Here is a 24,557-nt window from a genome sequence, read left to right as displayed (position 1 = left end):
ACTGTTAAAAAGAAATCACGCTTGATTCACACAAGCTTTAGTTCCTTAACATTTCAGCCAGCTCAGACTATGGAGGGAGAGAATCACTTTAGCTTTAATAACCCAGTATGCAGTTGTCATATTCATCCAAAACAATATGCAATGTTTATGCACAGTATCACTTTAACTGTAATTTGAACTTACTGTGTAGAGTGCTGTCTGCAGAGCTTGACTGCAGCAGCATCTCCACAGCCTCTGAGCTCTGTTCTGTATTAACAAATGTAATTTATGTGCACAATTTCAAGGTCATTTTCTCTCAGTCTCTTCTCTATTTGTAACACTTATTTTCCAGGTGTGAATAGAAGACAGACATGATGCCTTCAGACCCCTCACGGGGCAGATTCTTGTGTCCCCTCACAGGGCGCACCCTGAAGCTGACCCTCAACTGCACAACCAGCTACAAGAGACACCGCACACTTGCCTGTGTGCCCGTAAAGGAGGTGACTTGAGTTAAAGTAGCTATTACCACAACCACGGACGAACCCTACACCCTCCTCACTGCTGCCAAGCAGCTTCTAACGCATGGCTCCAAAGCCACCTATGCTCAGGGACACGCGCTGCACCCGGCTCTCCCTGCGGGCTAAGACACTGCCTCACCCCCGGACCCCCGAACCGATCGCCCGATCGCCCGATCGCCCGATCGCCCGCCCCCCTGCCTGCACCCCTGCCTGTCCCTCTGCCTGCCCCCCCTCACGGCCCCGCCGCCCTTTCCCGCGCCTCCACACGCACGCCAAGGGCGGAGAGCGGCACGCCGCTAAGGCGCATGCGTGCGCGCTGGGCACCTGCGCACTGCGCGGGGCCGGCGGCGCCGCGGGTGCCGTGCGCATGTGCAGGAGGTGGCGGCGGGAGCGGGTAGCTGGGGTGAGGCGCCGGGCGGAGCGGAGCGGGGTGGGGTGGCGGCGGTGGAGCTGATTCGGCCCGGCCTGGCGCTCGGGCGGGCAAGGGGAGAGGAGTGAGGTGGCGGGGCTGACCTGCTCCTGCTGCGTGTGGCTGGGAGGCGGTGAGGGGCCGGTCCCGAGTCCCGCCCGGTCTGCCGGTGTCAGGGCTGCTGCCTGAGCCGAGCCCGCCCTCGGCTCCACAGGCGGTCGGCGGAACCCAGCCGTTAGCCCGGGCTTCGTGGAGCGGGGCCGCGCTGTGCCGACTGGGGTCGTCGTTCCGCCTCAGCCAGGGCACCCCTGTGCCGGGGGACGTGGGTGCTCGTAGGGCCGAAGGGGAAGCAGAAGCATGGGCGTCTCTTCAGTTCTGTCAAACTCTCGCGCTAAAGTGTAGAAAGACATGCCAAGTGTGAGTGTGTTAGGACTAATGAACTGAGGAGTGCTCCTAAAGCAACAAATCCAGCCTTGAAATCCAACTTGTGCTTTTGATATCGTGACTTAGGCTCAGCTGCTTGTCCCTCCTGGTCTGGCTGGAGTCACATGCACGCTCCGTACAACTTTCCCTGGTCAGGAACATCCTGATGATGCTAATTCTTGTGTCAGCATTGCCATTTAATTTAAACTAATGGTTTTGTGAGTGTGTTGCTCTGAGCATCCTTCTTGTGAACTTCAGGATGGGAACTGGTTGAAGATTAAAAGACATACATAGAGTCAGTAGAGATGTAGGTTTTCATGCTGTGGCTTAAATACATTTAGTATACGTTGAGATGTGCTGGGGTGTTTGAGGAGCAAACAGGTCTGGCAGATAATGGTGTGATCAACGAGCGATTTGTGCTTTCCTGGAGTGCAGCTGGGCAGCAGGGTGGAGAAGCTGAAGTACCTTATGGCTTTAGATGTGTTTAGGACACTGAGTCTAGCCATGTTCTCATGTAGTCAGGGGGACAAAAGAGCTGTTCTTTTTCTTGAATCCGTGCAAACTTCAGCTTTTTCTAAAACTTTCCCTCCTCGTTTGTCCTTTGTTTTGGAGGCTGCTGTCTAAATTTTTTTCTTTTCATGCTTGATATTTATTCCTACCTCATTTTTCGAGAACAGTTTTAATCAAGTTATCATATTTTTTTTTTCTTTAATCTTCATTCCATTTTGAATAAACATCTGAATAGGTACAGTGGACAGGTGGGCAGACCTGTTCAAAACTGATCTTGCTGGCCTGATAAAATGGGCTGATGCTATTTGTACGATTGTCTGTATGGGAAGTAATTTGCCTTAGTACATATGATTATGTGTTTGTTTTTTCAACAGCTGCATTACTTTGATTTCTTATACTTACTACATGATTGGCTTGTTTATTTTCAAGTTGCTTCAGACTTAGTTTCTTGATATCTAACTGTAGTTCTTGTGAAGTGTGATACAATTACTTAAAAATATGTGTAATTTGAAGTACTGAATTTCATTATATTGGCATTACGTCAGTTATTGGGGTTATCCTTTTTTTCACCAATAATTCCACTTGTTTTTCTATTGATTGCTCTACAATCCCAGTTTTTTACTTCAGAAGACGCTGAAAATATAAAAGCAAAAAATATTTCCTTAAATTTATTTGTGGAAATACTTCGTAGAGATTGGTTCTGGAATGAACTCTATTATGAAGTATTTCCATAAATACATTTGTATTTGTGAACCTCCTTGTAGCCCAATAGCTCCCCTGTCCCTGCAACCCAGTAATGCTTTTTTTCTTCAGGACAGTTTGTTTTCCATTTCCCATGCTATTTCTGATCTCCTTCTGCTAACATGATCTTTTCTGATGTGGCATTGTACTTATGCCCAGCATAACATATTTGGCTGCAAATATTTATATTTAAATGTGTTTGGAGTGCTTTGTTTATTATCTTTGTCTTCATAACATACAGATGTGCCTGTCTGCTGATGAGATATCTTTATTGCACCTACCCAAATTTCCAAACTTGCATTTTTGGCTGTCAAGTAATGTTATATTTGCTAAGTCAAAATCCAGCTCTTGATGTCACTTCAGTTCTCTCTCTGCATGTTGTCCTTATCACTGCAGACAAATGTACCATCTTTCTAGCAGTTTTAGAGCTGCAGACAGAGTAGTATCTTTGACTGAGGTGTTTTTCCATACTCTGTCACTAAAATTCAGCTTTCCCAGTGTTTGGGTAAGCAAAACCCAAACAAGTCTTTCTTGACTAGTCCTTGTCTAAAAGCTAGACTATAATTAATATTTACAGCTTTAGCTGGTTTGGGCTCCTGCTATTTTTAAGGGGTATTTCCAGTCTTTACCATTAGCTGGATTTTCTTCATATGCCTCTGCTGCTTTTAAGCTGGGGTGAGCATTCCTGTTAACATCTGAAGAGCTATTATTTTGTCATCCTCATCTTTCCTTATGCCCTACTTCTTCTCTGTTACTTGTAAATCCTGGTTTATTGGCTGTCCAGGGAGGCGATGATCTGTGACTAATCTACTTTCCTCATTTTATTCCCCTGCTACTTTTAAATGTAGATAAAGCCAGAACTAAATAGTGTATTTTTCCAGTTAACTAAACTATGACAATTCTTTGTTATATTGATTTGCTCATACCCTGGATGCCTTTCCCTTTTTATTTGATTTTTTTGAATTCTGTCAGGTATGAAAATGTCTCTATAATGCCTTACATAGTAAAGTTCCATTTTGATGAAGTCTATCATAATTATACCATTATCCTGTGCTAGACTGTCTGTTTAGATATCATGTCAATTCCTCTTCATTTTCTTCCTTTATGTGTGTGACAGCAAATGATAATTAAAACGTTTTATTTTCCAGATCACTTTATTTCTTGTCTCTACACCTCAGATGGGACATGCATGTTCAGGCGACTGACTACAGGAACATCAAAATGCCTAACCTTGAACATCCAGCATACCCAGCAGCTACACTGCTTCAGTTGGAAAGTCTGGTGCCTTGTCGAGAATCGCAAGTGTCCCTGCTGCTGTCAATATTTGGAGAGGTAGTGCTTTTTATATTGTAGGTTTGGACAGAACAAAGACATTCTTCTGTCTCAGAAGGGAGAGTAGCAATTTGAGAGCATTTTTGTCATTATGAACATCCTTAGGTTGTCTCTTTGTGGCATTATTTGGTGTTTGGTGTTTTTTTGTTACCCATCTTATCATCAGTGTTTGTCAGATAGTTTCTAGTGAATTTGAAGGTTGAAAGCTGTTTTGCAGCTGGTAGGACCCAAACCTACAGCTGTTTGTGTCTTGCTGTATCTGAAGCCTGACTTCTTGAAGACTTTTTTCCATCTTTGCCAGTTAGTACCATGAAGGAAGTCTGTCTCCTTCTCTGGTCTAATGTTCTGGCCTATTCTTTTTTTCTTTTTCAGTGGCAGTGCAGAAATTCTATTTGGTTTTCACCTGTTAATCCAGTATCTGCATGCCTGAATTCTAAGTACATGAAATTGGTCTGATTCTTATTAGTTCTGTTGCTGGCCATAAGATTTGGAAATCACTGGCTTGTTAATTGATCATGTTACTGCCTGGCAAGGTTGTGGTAAAGAGTAATAGATTTTCATCTACAAACCTAAAAGCAGTTGACATTCAGTTAACAAAATGGAAATTAATATCTGTTTCTGGTTCTGCCTTTAATTATAATTACACAAATTAGAGCATTTAAGTTTATGTATTTCAAGCAGAGTGGCAACAAGTCTTCTTAAAAAAAAAGAAGATACTAAAATTCTTGTTAAATATGGAGGTTAGAGTATCTGCATAGCTGGCACAAGAGTGCCTTCATCTCGGATTAATTGAATATTATTGTTTTTCATAAAAGGTATTTATTTCTGTATTCATTTTTTAAGTCAGTGTACAAGATTCTTAGAAATGAGAAAAACGCAAAAAATACCAGTTCAGAATGAAATAGAAAGAACAAGTTATTTTCCTCACATCTTAAAAAAAAAAAAAAAATAAAAAAAAATCCATGAAATATACAGCATCAGTACGATTAAATAAATAGATGTATTATATCAAATGCTGCCTTGTGAGAGAAGAGCGAGCTCCTGTACTATCTCCTCCACTAAACTGTTCTGTCTTTTCTGTTTAGTGCTAATGGAAAGAAAAGCAGTTTGTAGCGTTTGCAGAAGTTAGGACAATGTAAAGCCTGCAATTTGTGCTTGCCAGGATCTTGCTTCACTTAGCTGACTAATTTGAGTTAAGAGCCCACTGCTTTTCTCACTTGGTGTGTCTTTTTTGTGTGCGTGTGTGTTTGTTTTGTTTTTCCCATGAAAAACGTATCCTCCTGTTGTAGCAGTTTCATTGGTAGCTTTATGTGATACTTGATTCTTGGGACTTAACCTTCCAGCGTTTCAGTGAAGTCGAAACACAAAACTTGATCATGTTAATTCCATAATAATTGGAGTATTTTATATTTAATGTCTCAATTTAAAAGATAACTTTTCTTTTGGAGGGAAATGTCATTGATAAATCTTCTATCTGTTGGATGAAAAAGAAGAATTGAAACAGCAAAATCTGATTTGTTTTGTTTTTCCATAGCGTCAGCATTTTAGTTTTCCATCGATCTTTATCTATGGGCATACATCTAGTGGAAAGACTTATGTTATGCAAACTCTTCTAAGCACCTTACAGGTAAGAATGTTCACAATGGTTATTGAATTAGAATTTATTTGTAACAGATGGTTCCTCAAACTAGCTTCTACTTTCTCGAAATGGGGTTTCCTCAGCCATTTCTGCCTTCTTGATTCTTCTCCTCCATTTACTGTGTGATAAATGTGTTGCTTCTCTCACTAGTGCAATTAGGATAAAATGAAGTTGTGCGTATGAAATACAGTATAAATGATAATAACTTTTCTGTGGAAGTTTAGAAAAGAAAAAAAGGACCTGAATTTTGTACAGCTCTTTCCCTTGACTTAACCTTAAAGAGCTCTAGTGACAAGTAACTACTCTTATGATGATTCCAGTTCAATCTGAGAGTCACTTATATCTTTTTTGAATATTCTTGTAATTCTCCTTTAATTTTACTTATATATAAAAAGAGTGAGAGAGTGTATGAAAAACAGGGAGAAGAGTTTTCATTAATGGAGTTTTACTTGTTTTGTGTTGACGAACTCGGTTAAATTCAGTTGGATTGGTATGGTCTATTTAAATGTCAGCCTAAGAGCTTAAACTTAGTAAAGTTGTTAAAAGCATTCAAAGTGGACATACAAGCTATATATGTTTGCTGGAAAAAAAAATAATAAAGCGAGCCCAGAGGAGGGCCACAAAGATGATAAGAGGGCTGGAACACCTCTGCTATGAAGACAGGCTGAGACAGCTGGGCTTGTTCAGCCTGGAGAAGATAAAGCTCCAGGGAGATCTTACAGCAGCCTTCCAGTATCTATAGGGGGTCTACAAGAAATCCTGAGAGGGACTTTTTACAAGGGCAGGTAGGGTTAGGACAAGGGGGAATGGCTTTAAACAGAAAGAGGGGAGATTTAGGTTAGATATTAGGAAGAAGGTCTTTGTTATGAGTGTGGTGAGAAACTGGAACAAGTTGCCCAGAGAAGTTGTGGCTGCACCATCCCTGGAAGTGTTCCAGACCAAGCTGGATGGGGCTTTGAGCTACCTGGTCTCGTGGAAGGTGCATTGGAACTAGATGATCTTTAAGGCCCCTTCCAACCCAAATCATTCTGTGATTCTATGAAATGGCGAAAATCAGTAGCTAAATACCAGGCAAATGCCATTCCTTCTGATACTGATAGTTGTTTTTGCAGACTTGAGGTGAATGTTGAATTCATTGCAGTAAATTTGGTTAGATCGAATCAGCCCTCTTATAGAAGCAGGAAAATCTGGAACTTTGGAAAAGAAACAAAGCAGTTCTAAAATGTTGGAGCAATATTGCATAGGAACAATTGATCTAATTCCTGAACAATAAGCAATTATTGTTTTGCTTAATAAATCAGCTCTAAATGGGAAAAGTGTAGTGATGGCCCTTTTTAGTATTATATTTTCAGAATCTGTTTGGAAATATGAATTTTGTGTGCTTTAATTTATTCTAGATCCTCCAAACATAGCTTGATATGTGTTATAAATTAAAACCTATAATAATCAGTATGCCATTCATAGTTTCTAATGTAATAAAATCAATTCTCCGGGTGTGTTTATCTTTACTAAGCTTGGCATTGCCAAGCCTTTTGCTGGTGGGATGGATCTTATTCTCCCATGCCAGTACTGTTGCTGTTTCCTCCTGTATGAGCTTCGCTTCCAGAAATGTTAGGGCTGTGTATTCTTTTCCAGCTTCGCCTTCTGACATAAACTTCCTTTAGATTCCTGCTCTTAGAAAACAGTATAGGAGTAAGAAAGAAGTAGGTCAAGCAGGATTGATAAGACAAATGACATTGGAATATGTGAAGTGGAAACTACTGAGAATTCCTTGTTCAGTTTTGAATCTGGAGCCTTACATTCCTGGGAAGTTGGAACTACAAACTCTCTTCCCCTCAATAGTTACAGAAGAAAACTGCTACAATGCTGTTCGCTGGGGGATGAGTTATATCCTTGATGATTAATAGTGTAGTTGCTATACGTTACTAACCTGAAGTAGGAACTTTGTCATGAACGGATTTATTTCAGTTGCAGGGGCTGCAGGCAGAGAATCATAGAATTATAGAATAGTTTGGGTTGGAAGGGCTCTTTAAAGGTCATCTAGTCCAACCTTCCTGCAGTAAGCAGGGACTTCTTCAACTAGATCAGGTTGCCCAGAACTGCATCCAGCCTGGCCTTGAATGTTTCCAGAGATGGTGCATGCACTACCTCTCTGGGCAACCTGTTCCAGTACTTTACCACCCTCATGGTAAAAAATTTCTTCGTCATGTCCAGCGTGAATCTCCCCTCTTTCATTTTAAAACCGTGTTATTTTAAATGTCATGAGAGAATCTGAACTATGTGGAAGTAGCGGGTCGTTGTGGCTGAATGCATATTTCTTACGTAAGTAATTCTTTTGAAGAATGATATAGAGCGACCTGGAGTCCATTTTAGTTTCTCTCTGGTCAGTGCCAGCAGAAGACTTTTAAGCACTAGGTTCTTCCCACTTTTGTGGCCTTTCTTTTTCTGTTAGGAAATGTGTATATTCATTCTAGTTCTTTTCCTTGTCCTACTTTTTTCCCGAAACATCCTTTAAAGTCCCCTGAAGATGAAAGGTGTCATCACAGAAATTTCCATCTAAACCTGTTAATGCCTACCTGTGGGACCGGGTATTATGCAAACATCCCCTTCATTAAAAATACTACAAACGGATAAAGTTGGAAGACAGTGCTCATGATCCTCTTTCATGCAGTAACCTTTTGTGCAATGCTCCTAATACTGTGCTGCCCACTTGCAACATATCCAAAGATACGTCTGGACACTGGAAATGAATAGGATTTAAGCAGCAACTGTTTCTACAGAGCTTCCTGTTGCTGAGTACGAGTGTCTCCTACATAATGTGGTGTTGTGAATCACATTTAAGGCACTCAGCTTTTCTCCTGCTGTGGCGGTGCAGCACTTTGAATAGGTGCTTTTGGGGGTGTAGCCCCTGTCTTTTAATAGTGTTCAAAATCACAAGAAAGCTTTTTATTACATGCTGCTCGACTGGATTGCCAGCATGTACCATTTTCTCACATCTGCTGAATCATATGCCATATATTGTAATTTAAGCAGAAAGATTGGAATGAAGGACTTAGATTTTTTTGTTGTTGTTACAGACACACACATTCCTGTGTCAGAAGTTTAATTCCCCAAGTAATGCATATGTATCCCAATGACTAATGTTTTCCAGAGGTTTTGGTGTTCAGTGGGAAAGAAGAGCATATGCTTACCAGAGTATAGAGCTGTGCAAATAATCTGTTTCTTAAAAAGCAGAGTTGCTAAAAGATTTTTGCCTTATGCAGGTTTGAATGCTGGTGCTATTTTGTGGTCTGTAGTGTCTTCTATTTATAGACAAATGGCCTTTTCAATATTACTAAATTGGTACTTACAAGTGTATTTTGGGGAGTGTGTTCCTAGATTACTATCTTTGTAATATAAGCTTGAGAAGTTCCTGGTATCTAGACACTGTAATTTTTAATGGACTATTTTGCAATACTGTAATGTGTTATAGTTGTCTAACTTTTCTTTGAACTAAATGCTATTTGGTTTTCTTTTTAAGCATTGCTCATGATTTTTAAACATAGAAGATACACTGTGTTTCAGTTTTTAAATGTAATTAGAAGATACACTGTGTTTCGTATGTGGAGTCATCGGATCTATCTTCACTTTGTGGTATATATTTTTACTAGGTACATAAGTAAACATGCTTTTTTGGCAAGATTGGTTTATGCTCTATGTTGACAGGGTGTGGTTTCTTGCATTGTCTCATCTGGAAGAGAATGTTATTCTGGAAGTGAACGTTACTCACTGAAAAAGCTAAATTGTTTTGTACGTTGTCCAATTTTTTATCCTTTTCAGCTTCCTCATGTGTTTGTGAACTGTATGGAATGCTTTACTTCACGACTTCTTTTAGAAGAAATTCTCACGCAGTTGCAGAGCTGTTCTCCTGAGACGGAACAGACTTCTCAAGTGCCTTGTGATACTTTCAATGACTTTGTACGTCTGTTTAAACAAGCTGTTGCGACTCAAGAGCTTCGAGATCAAACATTATACATTGTAAGTAATACAATTTTAATGTTCCAGTTTCGTTCCTGTTAAGAGGGTGTGAATAATTGTTACTGATAATTTGTATATGAAGTATGTGCAGTATAGAGCAGTTTTCACAAAATTTCTGTGTAGACCTTGTTCAGAATCTGTTGATAGTCATTAGATTCTTTCTGTTGCTTTACTGGCTTTAGATGAGGTTCTGTATTTTTCCTGGTTTTAGAATTTTTTTCTACACAAAAACCGTATAGCATAGCTAATAATGAACATAAGTTATACGGCGTATTTAAATTGGATATGTAATAGTATTACAGAATCTTTAAAAATAGAGAGCCTGTATTTGTCTAATAATTAGTAAGTCATGCATATCTGTTTCCTTGGGAAGATAGCCTCAGAAATGAGAAAGCAAAGGTGGGAAGCAAGGCAGAAGTGAATTACAGAGCATGCAAATGACAAGAATTGGTTGGCTAGAATAGATTCAAGTTAGAAGCTATATTAAGGAACTAAAATGCATAATTTCCTCTGTAAAAGTGCAGTTGAGATCTTGAATCTTCAGCTTGTGGCCCTCAGAGACAAGAACTGTAGACTTAAAATTAAGATGGAAAAAAAGACTGCAGTGAAACATTTGATGATATACTCAAGTGGAATAAACAGGCAGGCTGCAGGAGAAATAATAGGAATTTAGATCACAGGAATGATTAAATCAGCGTAGTACTAGAACACTAGGGTTTATGATTTTTGGTTTTGTTTTGGTTTTTTTCCCCTGTGATAATCTTAACTGCCTAAAGGCATCGAAATTTGCAGACATCTGTAATAGCATTTATCGTGCCAAGAGATGAACATAGAAACAAATTTCAGGCATGCAAGAGGTCTGAGAAAGGACATAGACTCCTCAAAACTTTTTTATTGTCCTAGTTCTCACTTGGTTGAACATAATCTATTATCTTAAAAAACAAAACCCCCTGAATGCCATTATAGTAGTGATGTGTAGCTATATATGCATTGTGGACCTGCAAAAGACATGGACTTAAATTTCAGCCCCGCAGTAGGAATTAAGTTTGTTTTGAAAGAGGTGAAATTGATTAAGAAAACATGGAAGTGGTTCAAGATTGAAAACTTGATGACCTTGGGTAATCTCTCTGCATGTTTCTCACAGCAATCAGGGGGCATACTGCTTTGATTTTTTTCGGTCAGACAAGAAGTTCATAATTACTGAACATTCATTCAACATACTGAACAATAATCACTGAACATTCTTCATTGGTTTTCACAGGTTATAGTCAAGTTTTATTTAATTTTAAAAAAACTTAACCGCTGAGTTAAAAAACTTGATATTATGTTTAGTGGAAACAGTACTAGCTCATAGTTTCCTATACAGCTCATGAGGTTAGTAAATTTGACATACTTAAAAATTAAATGAAGAAAATATGCACCAGTACTTCCAATAGGTAAGAAGTGATACATAATTCATTTTAATTTACTGTCACAAAAGGGGTACTGGCATCCTTCAGCAATTCTGTAAGAACAAAACTTGGCACTAAAATATCATTTAAGAAATTTCACGAAACACTATATATTAAAATTTTACTTTCAGATTAATATTTGGATTAAAAAACGATTCTGCAGCAGTAAAGAATGCTTCATGTGTTACATGAAAATTAGTATCACTCAGAAAACAAAGATTTCTTGAACAATGGTTGTAGAAAGAAAAGCATTAAATACCTAGAGAAGTTTGATCGTATCATGTAAATAGTTGCTGAATCAGAAGAATTAAGTATTAAATTAGTATTTCAGTTCAGTTCTGCATGGGAACAGACACGAATGGGGGAAATCAATTCATGTATATTAACCTGTGTCATCTGGATTTATTGTAGAATGGTTTAAATTGAGACTGATGGAAGACCAGCATGCTTCTAACATAAACTGGCAATGCTAATTTATTCTATTTTATTTCAGTAGTAAATAATGTAATATTTCAGCCCAATTAACTCAGAGCAAATTAAGATAAATGTTTACTTTCAAGCAGAGCATTCCAAACATTTCTCTTACCCAAGCATGGGTGCTGAATGCTTGTGATTACTTATGAAAAATGAATTTTATTCATTTTAACTACCTGCAAAAATGAAGCAGATATAACTTGTAGTCATTCATCCATTTACAGTATTTAGCACTTTACAGAAGTAACAAGCTACTTTTTTTTAATATAAATCAGCAGACAGTTCTAAAATGTAGGTTTTTTTATAAAGCTGAAGGCTGTCACATCTATATTAAAACTGAAGAGTAAGGCATGGAATTACAGGCCTGTGGTTAGGTGGTTTCTGTGAACCACTTGATATATTCCACAAATCAGTCACAGGATATTTTATCTGCTGTAAATAGAAACTCCACTTTGTTTCCTGCTTAACTAAAAACTAAGATTTACTTAGGTCAAGACCTTAAAGACCTTAAAGCTTTGTGTTTGGTAGCTGCATGTCACTGGATCCAACAAGCAGTGTTTTATTAGTAAAAATATGTAGCCTCTGTTTGTCAGGAACATAAAGCAGTCTTCATTCCTGGAACTGTTTATTATATAAACCCAATGCAGACATCAATATAAAGTCATACGTTGTATTGTAGTTTTAAACAAATTCCCAAGAAGTGTGAGCTGTTATAGCAGATACAGCGCTGTCAGGGTTTTTTTCTGCATGGTGTGATTTTGAAATACTGTTTGCATAAAATGTTTCTTGGTTGTCCACATAACATTCTTTTTCTTACTGTGGGCAACAGAAATGATGGATGTCTTAAGGATTTGGTGTAGGGAGGAAATGTAAAAGGATAGACAGGTATAATTTTCTAGGCACCTATAGTTTCTCTTTCAACATCAGTAATTTAAAAGAAGTAATGAACTTCAGAATTTAGATTTATATTGTGAATGGGAAATATAATGCAGAAGAAATGTGTTTCTATTGTCTTGTTTCATTCCTGTCAAGATTTTAAGTGTACTGGGAATACAATTTATTTCTTTTTCCCCCAAAAGGATTAGCTTGCATATTTTCATGCTCCTATTCTTTTCCTCTAGACTTTAAAATGTTGGTTGTTTAGATAAAGTTTCTTTTTTAGGCTGTACATGTGCTATATATCTGTTACATATCTGTTTCTGAGAGGTTTGTATATAATACAATAAATCCTGTAAATTTCTAAGCTTCTCTCAAGATTCAGTTGTGTGAATTCCAGATGATAGCTAACTTTTTGAAAATATCAGCTCTTATTTCTTTCTGAAAAATAATCTAATAGTGGAAAGAGATAGCTATCCTACAGGTGATCTAGTGCTACCGTACCACACATGATGTTGAAATATAAGAAGAATTTGGAACAAAAATTGAAGGTTTCAATGGCTGTTAATGATCATAGGGCCTTGTCAGTGATGTTCTTGACTGGTATAATTACATTGCAATTTTTAATTGCTGTAAGACATGAGAATGTTGCTTGCCTGGGGATTGTGTATTTTTTTAGATGGCAGAGCTGCTTGGGCTTCCTGGAAGCACACCTGAAGCAATAATCTCTGTGATGTTGCTTGTTTAAGGGGTGGTTTCTGCTGTCTAAGAGCCATTACTGAAATGAGTTTCCAGCAGCTAAGAATTAATTTTAAATACACATGAGAATGGAAGTTGACGTTCTCTATGTAATAAGATCATTGCTTTGTTAAAAGGTACTGGATAGAGCAGAGCAGCTGAGGGAAATGGAAGCAAACATCCTGCCAGCATTTCTTAGGCTTCAAGAGTTGGTAAGTGGAAAAAACTGACCGTATGTGTCCTGCATATCAAAAGTAACTGAACACGGGTATCTGTCCATCTAGGCTCACAGATCAAGATAAGTGATTCTTTAGATGAAAAAAGTTGCAAAATTAATCCGCCCCCCCAAACAACTGTCAGCAGTCAAAGCTAGAAACTGAACCAGAATTTAAACATTGTCAGATTTTTCTTATATTCTTAGGTTTTTCTGGGGTTTTATTTAAATTCTGTTTGATAGTGTCTTGTTTTATGATACCTGATCTGTTACAGATTCCTTTGGGGCTGGTATCAGATGCATGGCTGTCTTTTCTAGAATATTGGTTTTAAGAAGAATTTGAAATTTTTCTACTCTTGGTTTATATTTTTCTAATAGTTGCAGAAGAAAACCTCAGGCAGACTATAATCTGTAAGGAGAAGCTTCAGTATAGCTCCTGTTGGCTTGGTACAAATAAATAAATACAGCCCCTTTTAGAGTTTGTCAGATGTTTGAGTGGAAATCTGAAGTCTGCTTCTGAGTCAGCTGCTGAGTCAAAGAGCCCAAACAACACTGAGTGAGTGAATTCAGCATAGGAAGTGTGAATTTGCATCTCAGGAAATGTTTGTTTTCCTCAAGTTTCTCCCATGTGAAGCTTCTGAACACTGCATGGTGGCTTGAGAAAGGTCAGTAGACTACCAGCTGTTTAGTTGTGGCTGGAGTTGCACAGTTCAGCAGCTGTGAATGTGCTTTAGGTTGACAGAGAGTTTTTACATTTCCACTGGAATTGTGCCACAGTATGTTTCTGACTGGAGTAAACTACTGTATCTTTCCCCCTCTCACTTCTGAGGTATCAAAGCTTATGCCTTGGAATAAGGAAAAATGGTGTATTCTCTGAAAAGAAACTGAAGACAAAGCCAGAAGATGGTGGTACTTTGAAATGTCTGAACATCTAAATAGCTGAAATTATACTTGTCATCTCAAGACTTTTGTGTGGTACTCTTAATCTTCTGGTGACATTGATTTCCCTATGTACTGAATGAAGACTGATTCACAGCTGTGTTCTTAATCCTGGCAGCTGGTGCATCTTCCATCTCTTTTTGTTTGTTCTGCCTGTGTTCTGGATTTTGCTGCCCCTGAAGCAGAAACAACATGTCACACAGAGAAAGGAGGAAAACTTAGGCTTATGTTTGCTGTTCAGGGACCAAAAAGCATAGGCTAAGACTTGAATGTACTAGAGAAACACCCTCAAATTCAAAAGTAACCTCCAAAAAAGTTTGTCAGCTTTGCTAAATGTTGAGATTCCAGTTGCTTAAATTCTGGATTCTAGGCTGAGACTTTGTAAAACTGTTGTGCAGCTGGTGTTGCAAAGGAATGTAGGAACATCTCCTGCATCACTTCCTTTCCTGGGGCGAAGAGGGACAAGAAACTTCATTAGTGAAGGGTTTTGTGGAACTGGGGGATGATTGGCAAAGAATGGGTCATAGGATGCTTGATTTCTGTGAGGATTAAGGTGAGAAGTACCTAGATTTTTCATACTGGAAAGTCTGTCAGGAACCGAACTGAAAATACCCTAGTACTTTCCTCAGCTAAAATGCTAGGAAATCTGGGAGAGGAACTCAGTTGAAAGAAAACTACAGAAAGGTGCTCTCGTTAGAATAATAATGATTTGAAAAGATCCATAAAAACAGAGAGAGAAGAAACAGCAAAGAATATGGGTGGGTACCACTTTGGCAGGAAGTGGGAAGAGTAAATAGAAGAAGATTCTCCCTGTATTTCAGGAGAGGGAAATAGCATTTAAACTTTTTCTTCAAGTCATTCACAGCTCATATTAAGCATTGTCAATTCAGTCAGGTTACTTCCTTTTATTTTCTTGGGGTGCCTTGATAGTTTTGAAGTGTGCTTCTGGAAGAACCATATTTTAAAGCATGTTTTGTTATGCAGAATTTTTAGTATGATTACAAAAACCTTGCAAAAAGAATGATGCATCATCCTCACAGATGGTCAGCTTCGTAGAAAAAAATCTGATATATTGAAGGGTGACCAAAATAAGGAAATATATTTTATTTTTTATATGAAGTGTTTTGTTATCTATTGACCAAAATGTCAAACTCAAAGCAGATTGTCAGTAAAAACTAGGTTAAAAATAGTATTTTGCTATGTATAGCCATTGTTAGTAACTAGTAAATTAGTTTGTAAAGCACACAGTTAATACTAGGTTTTTGTTTTGAGATGTTTTTTGTTGTTTTTTAAAGACCAGCTTACCTTTAAAATAAAGCACTATATAGCTGGCTTCAGAAAGCAGTGAGCTTTCTTTTGCTTTTTAACTTTCCCTGTTTGTTCTGAAAGACTGGGTTTAATTATCGAAGTAAAATGCTGTTTTAATTTTGGAAGTAAGGGATGGAATTACTTGGTATTGTCTAGTACCTGAACTCTTACCACCCCACAAAGCTGTTTTCTTTCAACTGAGTTTTCACTCAGTTTTCTTTCAACTGAGTGAGCTGTCAGTGAAATGGGAAGGGATGCAAGGAAATCTCATATAATTATGAAAATTTTCAAATATATGAGCTTCTTGATTAGGCCAGCTGAAGCTTTATTACTATCCCAGTAATTTGTATTGAACTGTACATTTGGTGATTTTTGTGGAACAGAAATGTCACAGCAATAATTTTTCTCATTGATATTATAACATGCAGTGTTACTTTTTCTTTCTCTGCCTATCTGTCACTCCCTCTCTCCCCTTCACTTCTCCCACCCCCTCCATGTAGACTGACAGAAATGTGACAGTTGTCCTGCTCAGTGAAATTGTATGGGAACTGTTCCGTCCAAATACTGGGTGCTTTGAGCCGTTCACCTTGTATTTTCCCGATTACAGCATAGGTAAGCTAGTTCTTTAATCTGCTTTGGGGGATTGAATACTACTTTATCAAACAACATCCAAATGCTTTTTCCATGTCTATCAGTATGCCTTTTACTGGATTGGGAATATGTAATAGATGCTGGAATGTAAAAGTCTGTATTCATACAACCTCTGGAAGACTTGTGTTTTTCCACTTGCCAAAAAATCTCAAAGTAAAATTTTGGTTCCATTATATTTGCTGATTCTTTTAATCAGTATAGGTTTTGGTGGATTTGGAGGATTTTTTTTAGTGATGGTTATAGTTTGTTTTCCCACTTAACTTGTAAGATGTGGTCAGTTTATTAAGTTAGCTTCACATAAGCAAAACTTATTTTTGTTTAAACAGGACACCTGCAGAAGATCTTGTCTCAGAATCATCCCCCGGAATATTCTGCGGATTTCTATTCTGCATATATCAATATTCTGCTTGGTGTCTTCTACATGGTCTGTAGGGACCTGAAAGAACTTCAACATCTGGTGAGATGAGCTCCTTTAGGATTGTTCTTTAGTTTTAGGATGTGTTTTGCCAAAACAGCTCTGAAAGTCTAGATTTATTGTTGAATATGGACAAAGAGAAAAATCATAGAATGCTTTGGGTTGGAAGGGACTGTTAAACGTCATCTAATCCAGCCTCCCCTGCAATGAGCAGGGACATCTTCAACTAGATCAGGTTGCTCAGAGCTCTGTGCAACCTGGCCTTGAATGTTTCCAGGGATGGGGCAGCTACAGCTTTTCTGGACAACCTGTTCCAGTGTTTCACCACTCTCATTGTAAAAAATTTCTTCCTTATAGTCTAAATCTACCTTCTGAAGAATGTGTTAGTTCAAAATGGAGCTTCCCTAAAATTCCATACTAAAGGTTGCACTTGTTTTGGTGGCTATAAAGGGTTTCCATTGCTGTGTAGTTTTTGGGTCAGAGGCAAGAAAAGCTGCACTAATGTATGAGATGCTAGTCTGCATGTGGGTTACCCAGTCTAGAACTTCTGTTGGGGTTTTTGAGCTCAAGCTGCTCCTCAATATCAGAGAGTGGCTGAGAAGACTGGGCTGCCTATCTTCACTTATTGGCATAAGGAGATAAATGTGATGAAACCTTTTATGCCTACTGATAAGTACAGTAGAAGCAATTGCCTCAACTGCAGCAATTTTTGACAGACAACTCCATTTGAGACTAGGTTAATGATTTTGCTTGTTTGCAATTTGGTCAGAGGAAGTAATAGTTACGATTTTTCTCTTTCAAGCAATGATAGGCCTCACTGCTTCTTTTCTCTTCAAGTTCTTTCTACATGTGGATATGTGACTTCTCTCTTACTGCTGCCTTCTTGCTTGCATGGACTTCTGTAATCCCTAAATAGCCTTCTGTTGTATTCGTTTTGTGGACTATGCAATGGAAAGCCAGACAGTTGCTTTCAATGTTTGAAGGAATCACTTCCAATTACATGGTCTCAGCATGTCCAACCTTGAGTTCTGTTATTTTCCATGTTTTTTAAATGTAACTTGCTACCCAGTGTTCTTTATACTTCAACTTTATGGGAAATTTAACATAAAATTTAAATGTCTTATTTAAGAGGGTAAAATTTTCACTTGGCTTGCGTCCTACAAAGGATTTTAGGGTAACCAAGCTGCTACAAGCCAGATCTGTTGCACAGTTTAACAGAAACATAGCATATTAATTGGATTCGAAGGCCTAGAGAAGTGAGGATTGCCATATATGTTTTTATTATCTTTCTTTTGGAATTAAGAATAAAACAGGTAAGTCAGAGTTCCTCCAATATAGTCACGCCTGAGGGAACAAAAACATTGAAGCTATTTGGAAAAAGGAGTTTTGATCATATATCAATTGGATAAGGCAGTAGCAAACAAACTAATAGAAGGAAAAGAAATTACCTGATGGTAACCTTTGCATAAGAAAAGCTGAATAGCAGGAACAGTTGTTAGCTCATCGGATTATTGTTTAACTAACTATATTGTGTACAAGGAAAAGTTTGAAGTGGTCAGTGATTATGATTAGTAAACAAATCCGTGCTAGTGGGATGATCTGAACGTTCTGCTTGCATTTCCATTGGGAAGCTGAACTTATCTGTTAACTACATAGGGTTATTTATATGAGAATACTGAAATCTGATGGCTATACAAATGGAAACTAGGATCACGGTTCTTCTAGACATGTATGTGAATGGCTCTGCTTGTCAAAATAATTCCATTAGCCTTAAATGCGCTGTTTGTGTGTGTGTGAAATACCAACGTTATGAAAATATTTGCCTAATTGGGCACCAAATTCTTTTTGTGCTTGACAAGTCTCTTTAGAAGAGGCACATACAACTGTCCATAGGCTTCTGAACAACTCCACAGTGTCTAATACAGACTCTAAATGTGTATGTTATTATGCATGATTCTTAATAATACATTCTGGAATTAGATTTACATGTGGAAGTTACTGAGTTCTGAATACTGGCACAGAGATTTAATAAGGTGCAGCAGAACAAAAGGAGAATGAAATGTGAGGATTGTTCTTTTACAAAATTTTGTGTGATACTAATTTAATAAATACAGAGAAAAGTCTAGATTACAACCTTGTCAATGATCTCTCAATCTTACCTTAGGCAAAAGGAGTTCCTTTGAATGTGGAATGTGTTAGCAGGATTTTTGTTGTTTGGGTTTTTTGTTTTGTCTTTCTAAAAGCAATTTCTGCTTCTGTATGTGTGGCCTATTTTTGAACATGCTGAAGTGCTCCTGGAATGGATAACTTAATCTGAAAATGAAGGGAGATGTAAAACAAGTTCATGAAAACATTTTTATTACACTTATTATGTTTAATTACTATGTTATTTAAAAAAAAACAACAAATGCAACCCCTGAGTACAGTAAACAGATTTTGCTGAGATCAAAACCAAGTAACCTGTGAGAGATTACTTCTGTTTGTATTTTCATCTACAGAATTGTTGTGACATTTAACAGTATAATGTTTAGAAGCAAGCAGCATAATTATTGACTGAAAAATAATTCCTCGGTTTTGCAAAGTAGTGAATTATGCCTCTTATATTCTGTAGCTAGATAAACTGTATTGGACCTTTTTAATATGCCATACTTCTTTCTGTAGGCAGCACTCAATTTTTCTAAATACTGTGAACCAGTGGCCAGAGGAGAAGGTAAGCTTCTGTCTTTAATTTGAGCAGGTGTATGAGAGTGCAGGTGACCTCCTGTGGGTTTTGTGGAGGACTTTGCTTTGATCCTCATTGTCTTGTGACCATTTCTGGTCACAACGGCATTGCTTATTCCAGTTACACCCAGTAGGCAGCATCTGCAGTGGAAGCACTAGTTGACATTTTTTGGTGGTGTTTTATGGAAATACTGTGAAAACTTGCTTCCACCCTATAAATCTTTCTCTTCACTTAACCACTAGGACTTCTGCGAAGAAATGGGATAAGTCATTCCTCTGCCAAGGCTAAGAGGAGAAAATGAGAGCAGATGTTCTGCCAACCTATCCCAGAGTATCTCAGGATAACCACAGAGAAACAGCCTTGCATGATAGCATGTGCTTGCAAATGGATGATGATGGTGCATCATCTCAATGCAGCATTTCAGAGTCAGGGTGTTAGATGATTTTTGTCATGTCTGTGACTGTTCAGGTGTCAGGAATAAGAGTTTTAGTGTTGTGTGAGTTAAATGTTTAACAGAGTTGATTCTGGCTTTCTGCAGCAAATGAACGTGACTCTCGCAAACTGTGGAAAAATATCGAACCTCACTTGAAGAAGGCAATGCAGACGGTTTATCTCCGAGAAATATCCAGGTAATTTGGGGGGCAAGGGCTTCTTTGTTTTGTTGATGTTGCTGCTTTTAACAAGCTTCCTCTCTGAATATTTACTTTCTCCATTATGTTTCATGCCTAGTGTTCATTTTAGATAGAATCTTTTTTTCTTTAATGTGCATTTCGTTCTTGGCATATAATGTTAGAAATAGGGTATCTCAAGAGGAAAATTGAAAACAAAATGGGTGTGTATAAAATATTTAATAAGTAAAGCAGTGGCTGCAAGTTATGTTCTCTTTTTCCACTGATGGTCATGCAGATAGATCCATTTTCTGTCATGTATGAAACTGCCCAGCATGGGAATCCATCAACAGAATATACAGGCGCAGCATAAAACCCACTTGTAAAGTTGACTTGACAGATCCTCGCTGTGTACCAAGGATGCGTGCAAGCCTCAAACTTACTGTGAGATGTTACAGATTTTGAACATTTGTGTTCCTTAGCTTTGTTGAATAGAGATAAATTTGTAGGTTTACTGTGCTTTCTGACCCCTTATTTTTCTTGTCCAAGAGCAAAATTTTCCTTACTATTTTTGACAGCATTAGAATCTGGTGTCCTGCTAATGGGTTGAGTTCCTCTTGGTATGGTTTTAAATTCCTTGTTTGTTTCTTAAGTTGCCAGACTGCTAGAATAAAGATGGTGGTGTTCATTTTCAATGGTAATAATTGGATCAGATGTAATGTCTTCTCCATCTTTAAGATGAGTGATTCTCATGTTACGCCATGTGAAGAGAGATAATTCAGTAGTGTTTGATTTTGTTATCTTGTTACGTAATGATTTTTTTTCCTTTGAATGTCATTGAGGCCATAGAGTATTCTGGTAACTGAACCTGTGTGTGTGGTATCAGTCACTGCTAAATGTTTTGGAAAAGTGATCGTTTGTTCAGAAAGAGAATTGATTTTACTTCATATGAGCTAGACTTCACTGTACAATGAGGCGTTATCCTATTTGACTCAAATATGTATTTATACTCGATATTGATCTTCATTACACAGTCTACTCAGGATCTTGCTGACTTTTTATATTGTGTAATTGCCTACTCTAATTAGGGTGTAATACAAGATTATGATATAAAATAACTTATGAATTGTTTCCAGATAACTAGATTTCCTTCTTTACAGTTTTCTTTGATTATAAATTTGAGCTTTAATGGGTTTTTCATGATAAATTCGAGTTTCTGCATAATAGTTCTAGGATTTACCTCTGCGTACCAGTAAATGCTTGAGGAATTAAAATGACCATATCAGTTTTTCTGGCCACAGAACTGTAATTACTCTGGGCTTTTCTTCAAGTCGTAAGTAACAGCTCTAGAACTTTGCTATTGGCATGTGTGCTACCTGAACTAAGATCATAAAATCATAGAATCAGAAAAGGAACCTTTTTTTTTCTCTACCTGTAAAATAGACATTGGGTAAAACCTTTGCTCGTTCATTATAATTTGAGTATTACATCAGCTCTCATTAAACTGTTTTCAGAAGTTTTACAGTTTATGGCTGATAAACTCAGTTCATAAAGATAGAATCATAGAATGGTTTGGGTTGGAAGGGACCTTAAAGATGGTCTAGTTCCAACCCCACTGCCACAAGCAAGGACACCTTCCACTAGACCAGATCTTTAAAAAACCAAAACAAAAAGCACTGGTGCTCTAGTAAACTTTGTGATATACAAAAATGATCTAAAATCATGACATTCCTGACAATGTCATTCCTTAGGGGAAATTCTGAAGTGAAATTTTTTGCTATTGTTTAGGAACACAGCAAACTGCTTGCAGGCATTTTTCACTGACAGAATGTTCCATCTTGATGTCTTGAAAATTTTTCAGTGAAGAGCGAATACTGCTTTGTTTATTACATAGACTTCAAAATTACATTACGAAGTAATTATTCTTGCTAGCATAAGTGGTTCTTGCTAGCATAAATGGTTATTAAGCAGATAAATAAAAGTCAAAACTATCAGTGTTTTTACTTTTTACCCACTTCAGCATTGTTCTTGAAACTTAGAACATTATTGATATTTGCTTACTGGTGGTAGTTGGATGGAAAGAAACTGGTATTTTACAGTTAGCTTGTACTCACATTTATACCTTAATGTACCATTACTTTCTGCAGTTTTTCAAATATGCGTAGTCTGCACATTATTGAAACTTAAGTGCAAGGTAGTATGATGTGGTATTTTTAATTATGCTCTTACTAACTGTATCCTAGCCAGTGTCATGAAATTGAAATACAGTATACCAAGCAGATAGTTGTCTCCAAAAGACTAACAAATAATTCGTCTTTTTATATTTGCATTGTCCCTTTTAGCTCACAGTGGGAGCACTTACAGCATGATGATGGAGAACCTGGACAGCTGAAAGGTATGAGATACAGGAACTCTCTAGGGGCTTGTAATGTGAAATGTGTACTTTTCAGTTTGGCTTGGTCATTGTTACCTGAAAACATGTGAAGGAAGCTAATATAGGTGAGGCTACCTATTAGCATGCATTTACAGTTCAGGGTAATAATGTTTTTTGAGAAGTTGTTCTGCAAAGGACTATTACTATTTTTTTCCCTAGCGTAAATCCTGACTTTAATCTTTCCTAAGGTCCTTTGTGGGAAAAGCAGATTTCTTACATAGGAATGGAGGAGGAATTTCTGAAGTATTTCTTATGTAGGAATGGAGGAGGAATGGGCTGACCCCTGATGGTTGGACCTCTGTGTGCCAACTCGCAGAATTGTCTGAGTGGGGAGGAGGGAATACTATACCTGGTGTGTTACTTACACGGGATTAGCACGTTCCTAAACAAAACACCTGTCCTGTGTCCCAGTTTCTTGGAAAAGAGAAATGTCAGAATTGCAATAATTCTTTCTGCTCTTTCATTACAAGAGTATGGCTTTGTTGAGTTTATGCTTTAGATAAGCTTGAAAGTTGAATCTCAATATATCTGCCAGCCTTTGTTTACATTTTCCTGGTGGTGTCAGTCACTCATGGTCTTTTGACCAGTTCATAGTTTGTGAACACTTTTTCCATATTATTATCATAACAAATAATTTCTTCTTTAGATACTAGGTAAAATAGACACTTATTTTAATACTGTCTTAAGATATTTTCAATCATCAGACTGTTTCCTATATTTGGAAGAGACCTTTAAGGTTATCAAGTTCAACTGTTACTCCAGCACTGCCAAGGCCAGCACTAAACCATGTCACTATGGGCCTCATCTGCATGGCTTTTGAACACTTCCAGAGATGGTGACTCCACCACTTCCCTGGGCAGCCTGTTGCAATGCCTGACTACTCTTTTGGTGAAGAAATTATTCCTAATATCCAATCTAAACCTCCCCTGGCACAACTTGAAGCCGTTTCCTTTTGTCCTATCGCTTGTTACTTGGGAGAAGAGACCAGCCACCTTCTCACTCCATCCTCCTTTCAGGTAGTTGTAGAGAGTAGCTTCGTGCCATTCCTTGGCCCTTCACTGATTTTTTTGTCTTTGATAATGGGATTGAGAAAGCAGCCATGCTCATTTAGTTACAGCAGTAGAGCAGGACAGAAGGAAATGAAGAATGCAAACAAGTTGAATTTGAAGTTTGTGGATGTCCAGAGTGTTTTGGTGACTGATAAAATGTTTGTTTATTTTATAGGACTTTCTGCACATACACATGTGGAACTTCCTTATTACTCCAAATTTCTTCTAATAGCTGCTTACCTTGCCTCCTACAATCCTGTTAGGACAGATAAGAGGTTCTTTCTTAAGGTAATGAGATTTTTTTCTTAGTGTTGCTTAATGGATTCCTTCATACTGAATTTCCTATTTTAAAACTCCTCAGTTCATTTTGAGCTCTGTTTCTATGTGTGGTTCATTTGTTGTGATCAGAAGCTTTTCTGTAGATCACATATTGTGATTGGTAATGATCATGTAGTCATTATTAATGTCTAATAAACCAATCTTCTTCTTCATGTCAAAACATATGTAACAGTTACAGTGCAAATATCTGCTTTGCTTTTGTAAGTTGGTATAGCAACAGTTTGTAAAGATTTTAGAGGAGTGCCTGCAGTGTCCTGAGGTATGAGCCACAGCAGTAAGATACAAACCACAACTGCATTAGTGTTTAGTGAGGTAAAATGACATAGTGCATTGTTGACTTCTTTATATGATTTTAATTTCTGAAACAGAAAAATAGAAACAGTTGCTTTTGCAGAAGATGTGGTTCCATTACCTGGCACGTGTTGTGTTGAAATGATAGTAATGCATGTTTTAGGATGAATGTATTAATCGTTATTACCAAATCGTGGTCTAAACTCCATTTTCTGTAAGTTCTTGACATGTACAAGTTGAATTTTTTTTCTTCTTTGGGCCATGTTGTGGTCATGCTACGAACAAGTGCTGTGGTGCCATAGTTTGTAGCCTGTCTCTTTCTTACCCAGAATCTTCATGCTCCTCAGGCTTATTTGAGGTCTTAATTTGAGAAAATGTGGGCAGGAAGACAGATATCAGAGAAGTGATTGGGCAGTTTTGCTTTCTATGCATTTTACTAACTTCAAGGTTTTCTACATTATTACAGTATGTATTAATGTA

The 24,557-nt window shown here is 37.8% G+C and overlaps 1 protein-coding gene across 2 annotated transcripts in view; it reads left to right on the top strand.

The window, feature by feature from the left end:
• Positions 1 to 843: 843 nt before the first annotated feature.
• The window catches only part of ORC5 (origin recognition complex subunit 5), a 72,573-nt gene continuing 48,859 nt past the window's right edge, over positions 844 to 24,557 (top strand). Inside the window, exons 1-11 of one of the 2 annotated variants that reach the window (XM_030480314.1) lie at positions 844 to 900; positions 3,729 to 3,912; positions 5,447 to 5,539; positions 9,371 to 9,568; positions 13,245 to 13,319; positions 16,069 to 16,180; positions 16,546 to 16,676; positions 19,296 to 19,344; positions 19,895 to 19,985; positions 22,307 to 22,359; positions 23,623 to 23,735. In XM_030480314.1, the coding sequence (XP_030336174.1) occupies positions 3,766 to 3,912; positions 5,447 to 5,539; positions 9,371 to 9,568; positions 13,245 to 13,319; positions 16,069 to 16,180; positions 16,546 to 16,676; positions 19,296 to 19,344; positions 19,895 to 19,985; positions 22,307 to 22,359; positions 23,623 to 23,735 (1,062 nt within the window). In that variant the 5' untranslated portion in view covers positions 844 to 900; positions 3,729 to 3,765. Of the gene's footprint in view, positions 901 to 1,122; positions 1,324 to 3,728; positions 3,913 to 5,446; positions 5,540 to 9,370; positions 9,569 to 13,244; positions 13,320 to 16,068; positions 16,181 to 16,545; positions 16,677 to 19,295; positions 19,345 to 19,894; positions 19,986 to 22,306; positions 22,360 to 23,622; positions 23,736 to 24,557 lie in introns of those variants that run through there. The other variant, XM_030480315.1, reaches the window with a different exon arrangement.

This window comes from Strigops habroptila, chromosome 3, assembly GCF_004027225.2.
Source record: "Strigops habroptila isolate Jane chromosome 3, bStrHab1.2.pri, whole genome shotgun sequence".
In the NCBI taxonomy this organism is placed as follows: domain Eukaryota; kingdom Metazoa; phylum Chordata; class Aves; order Psittaciformes; family Psittacidae; genus Strigops; species Strigops habroptila.
This window is presented reverse-complemented; position numbering and strand designations above follow the sequence as displayed.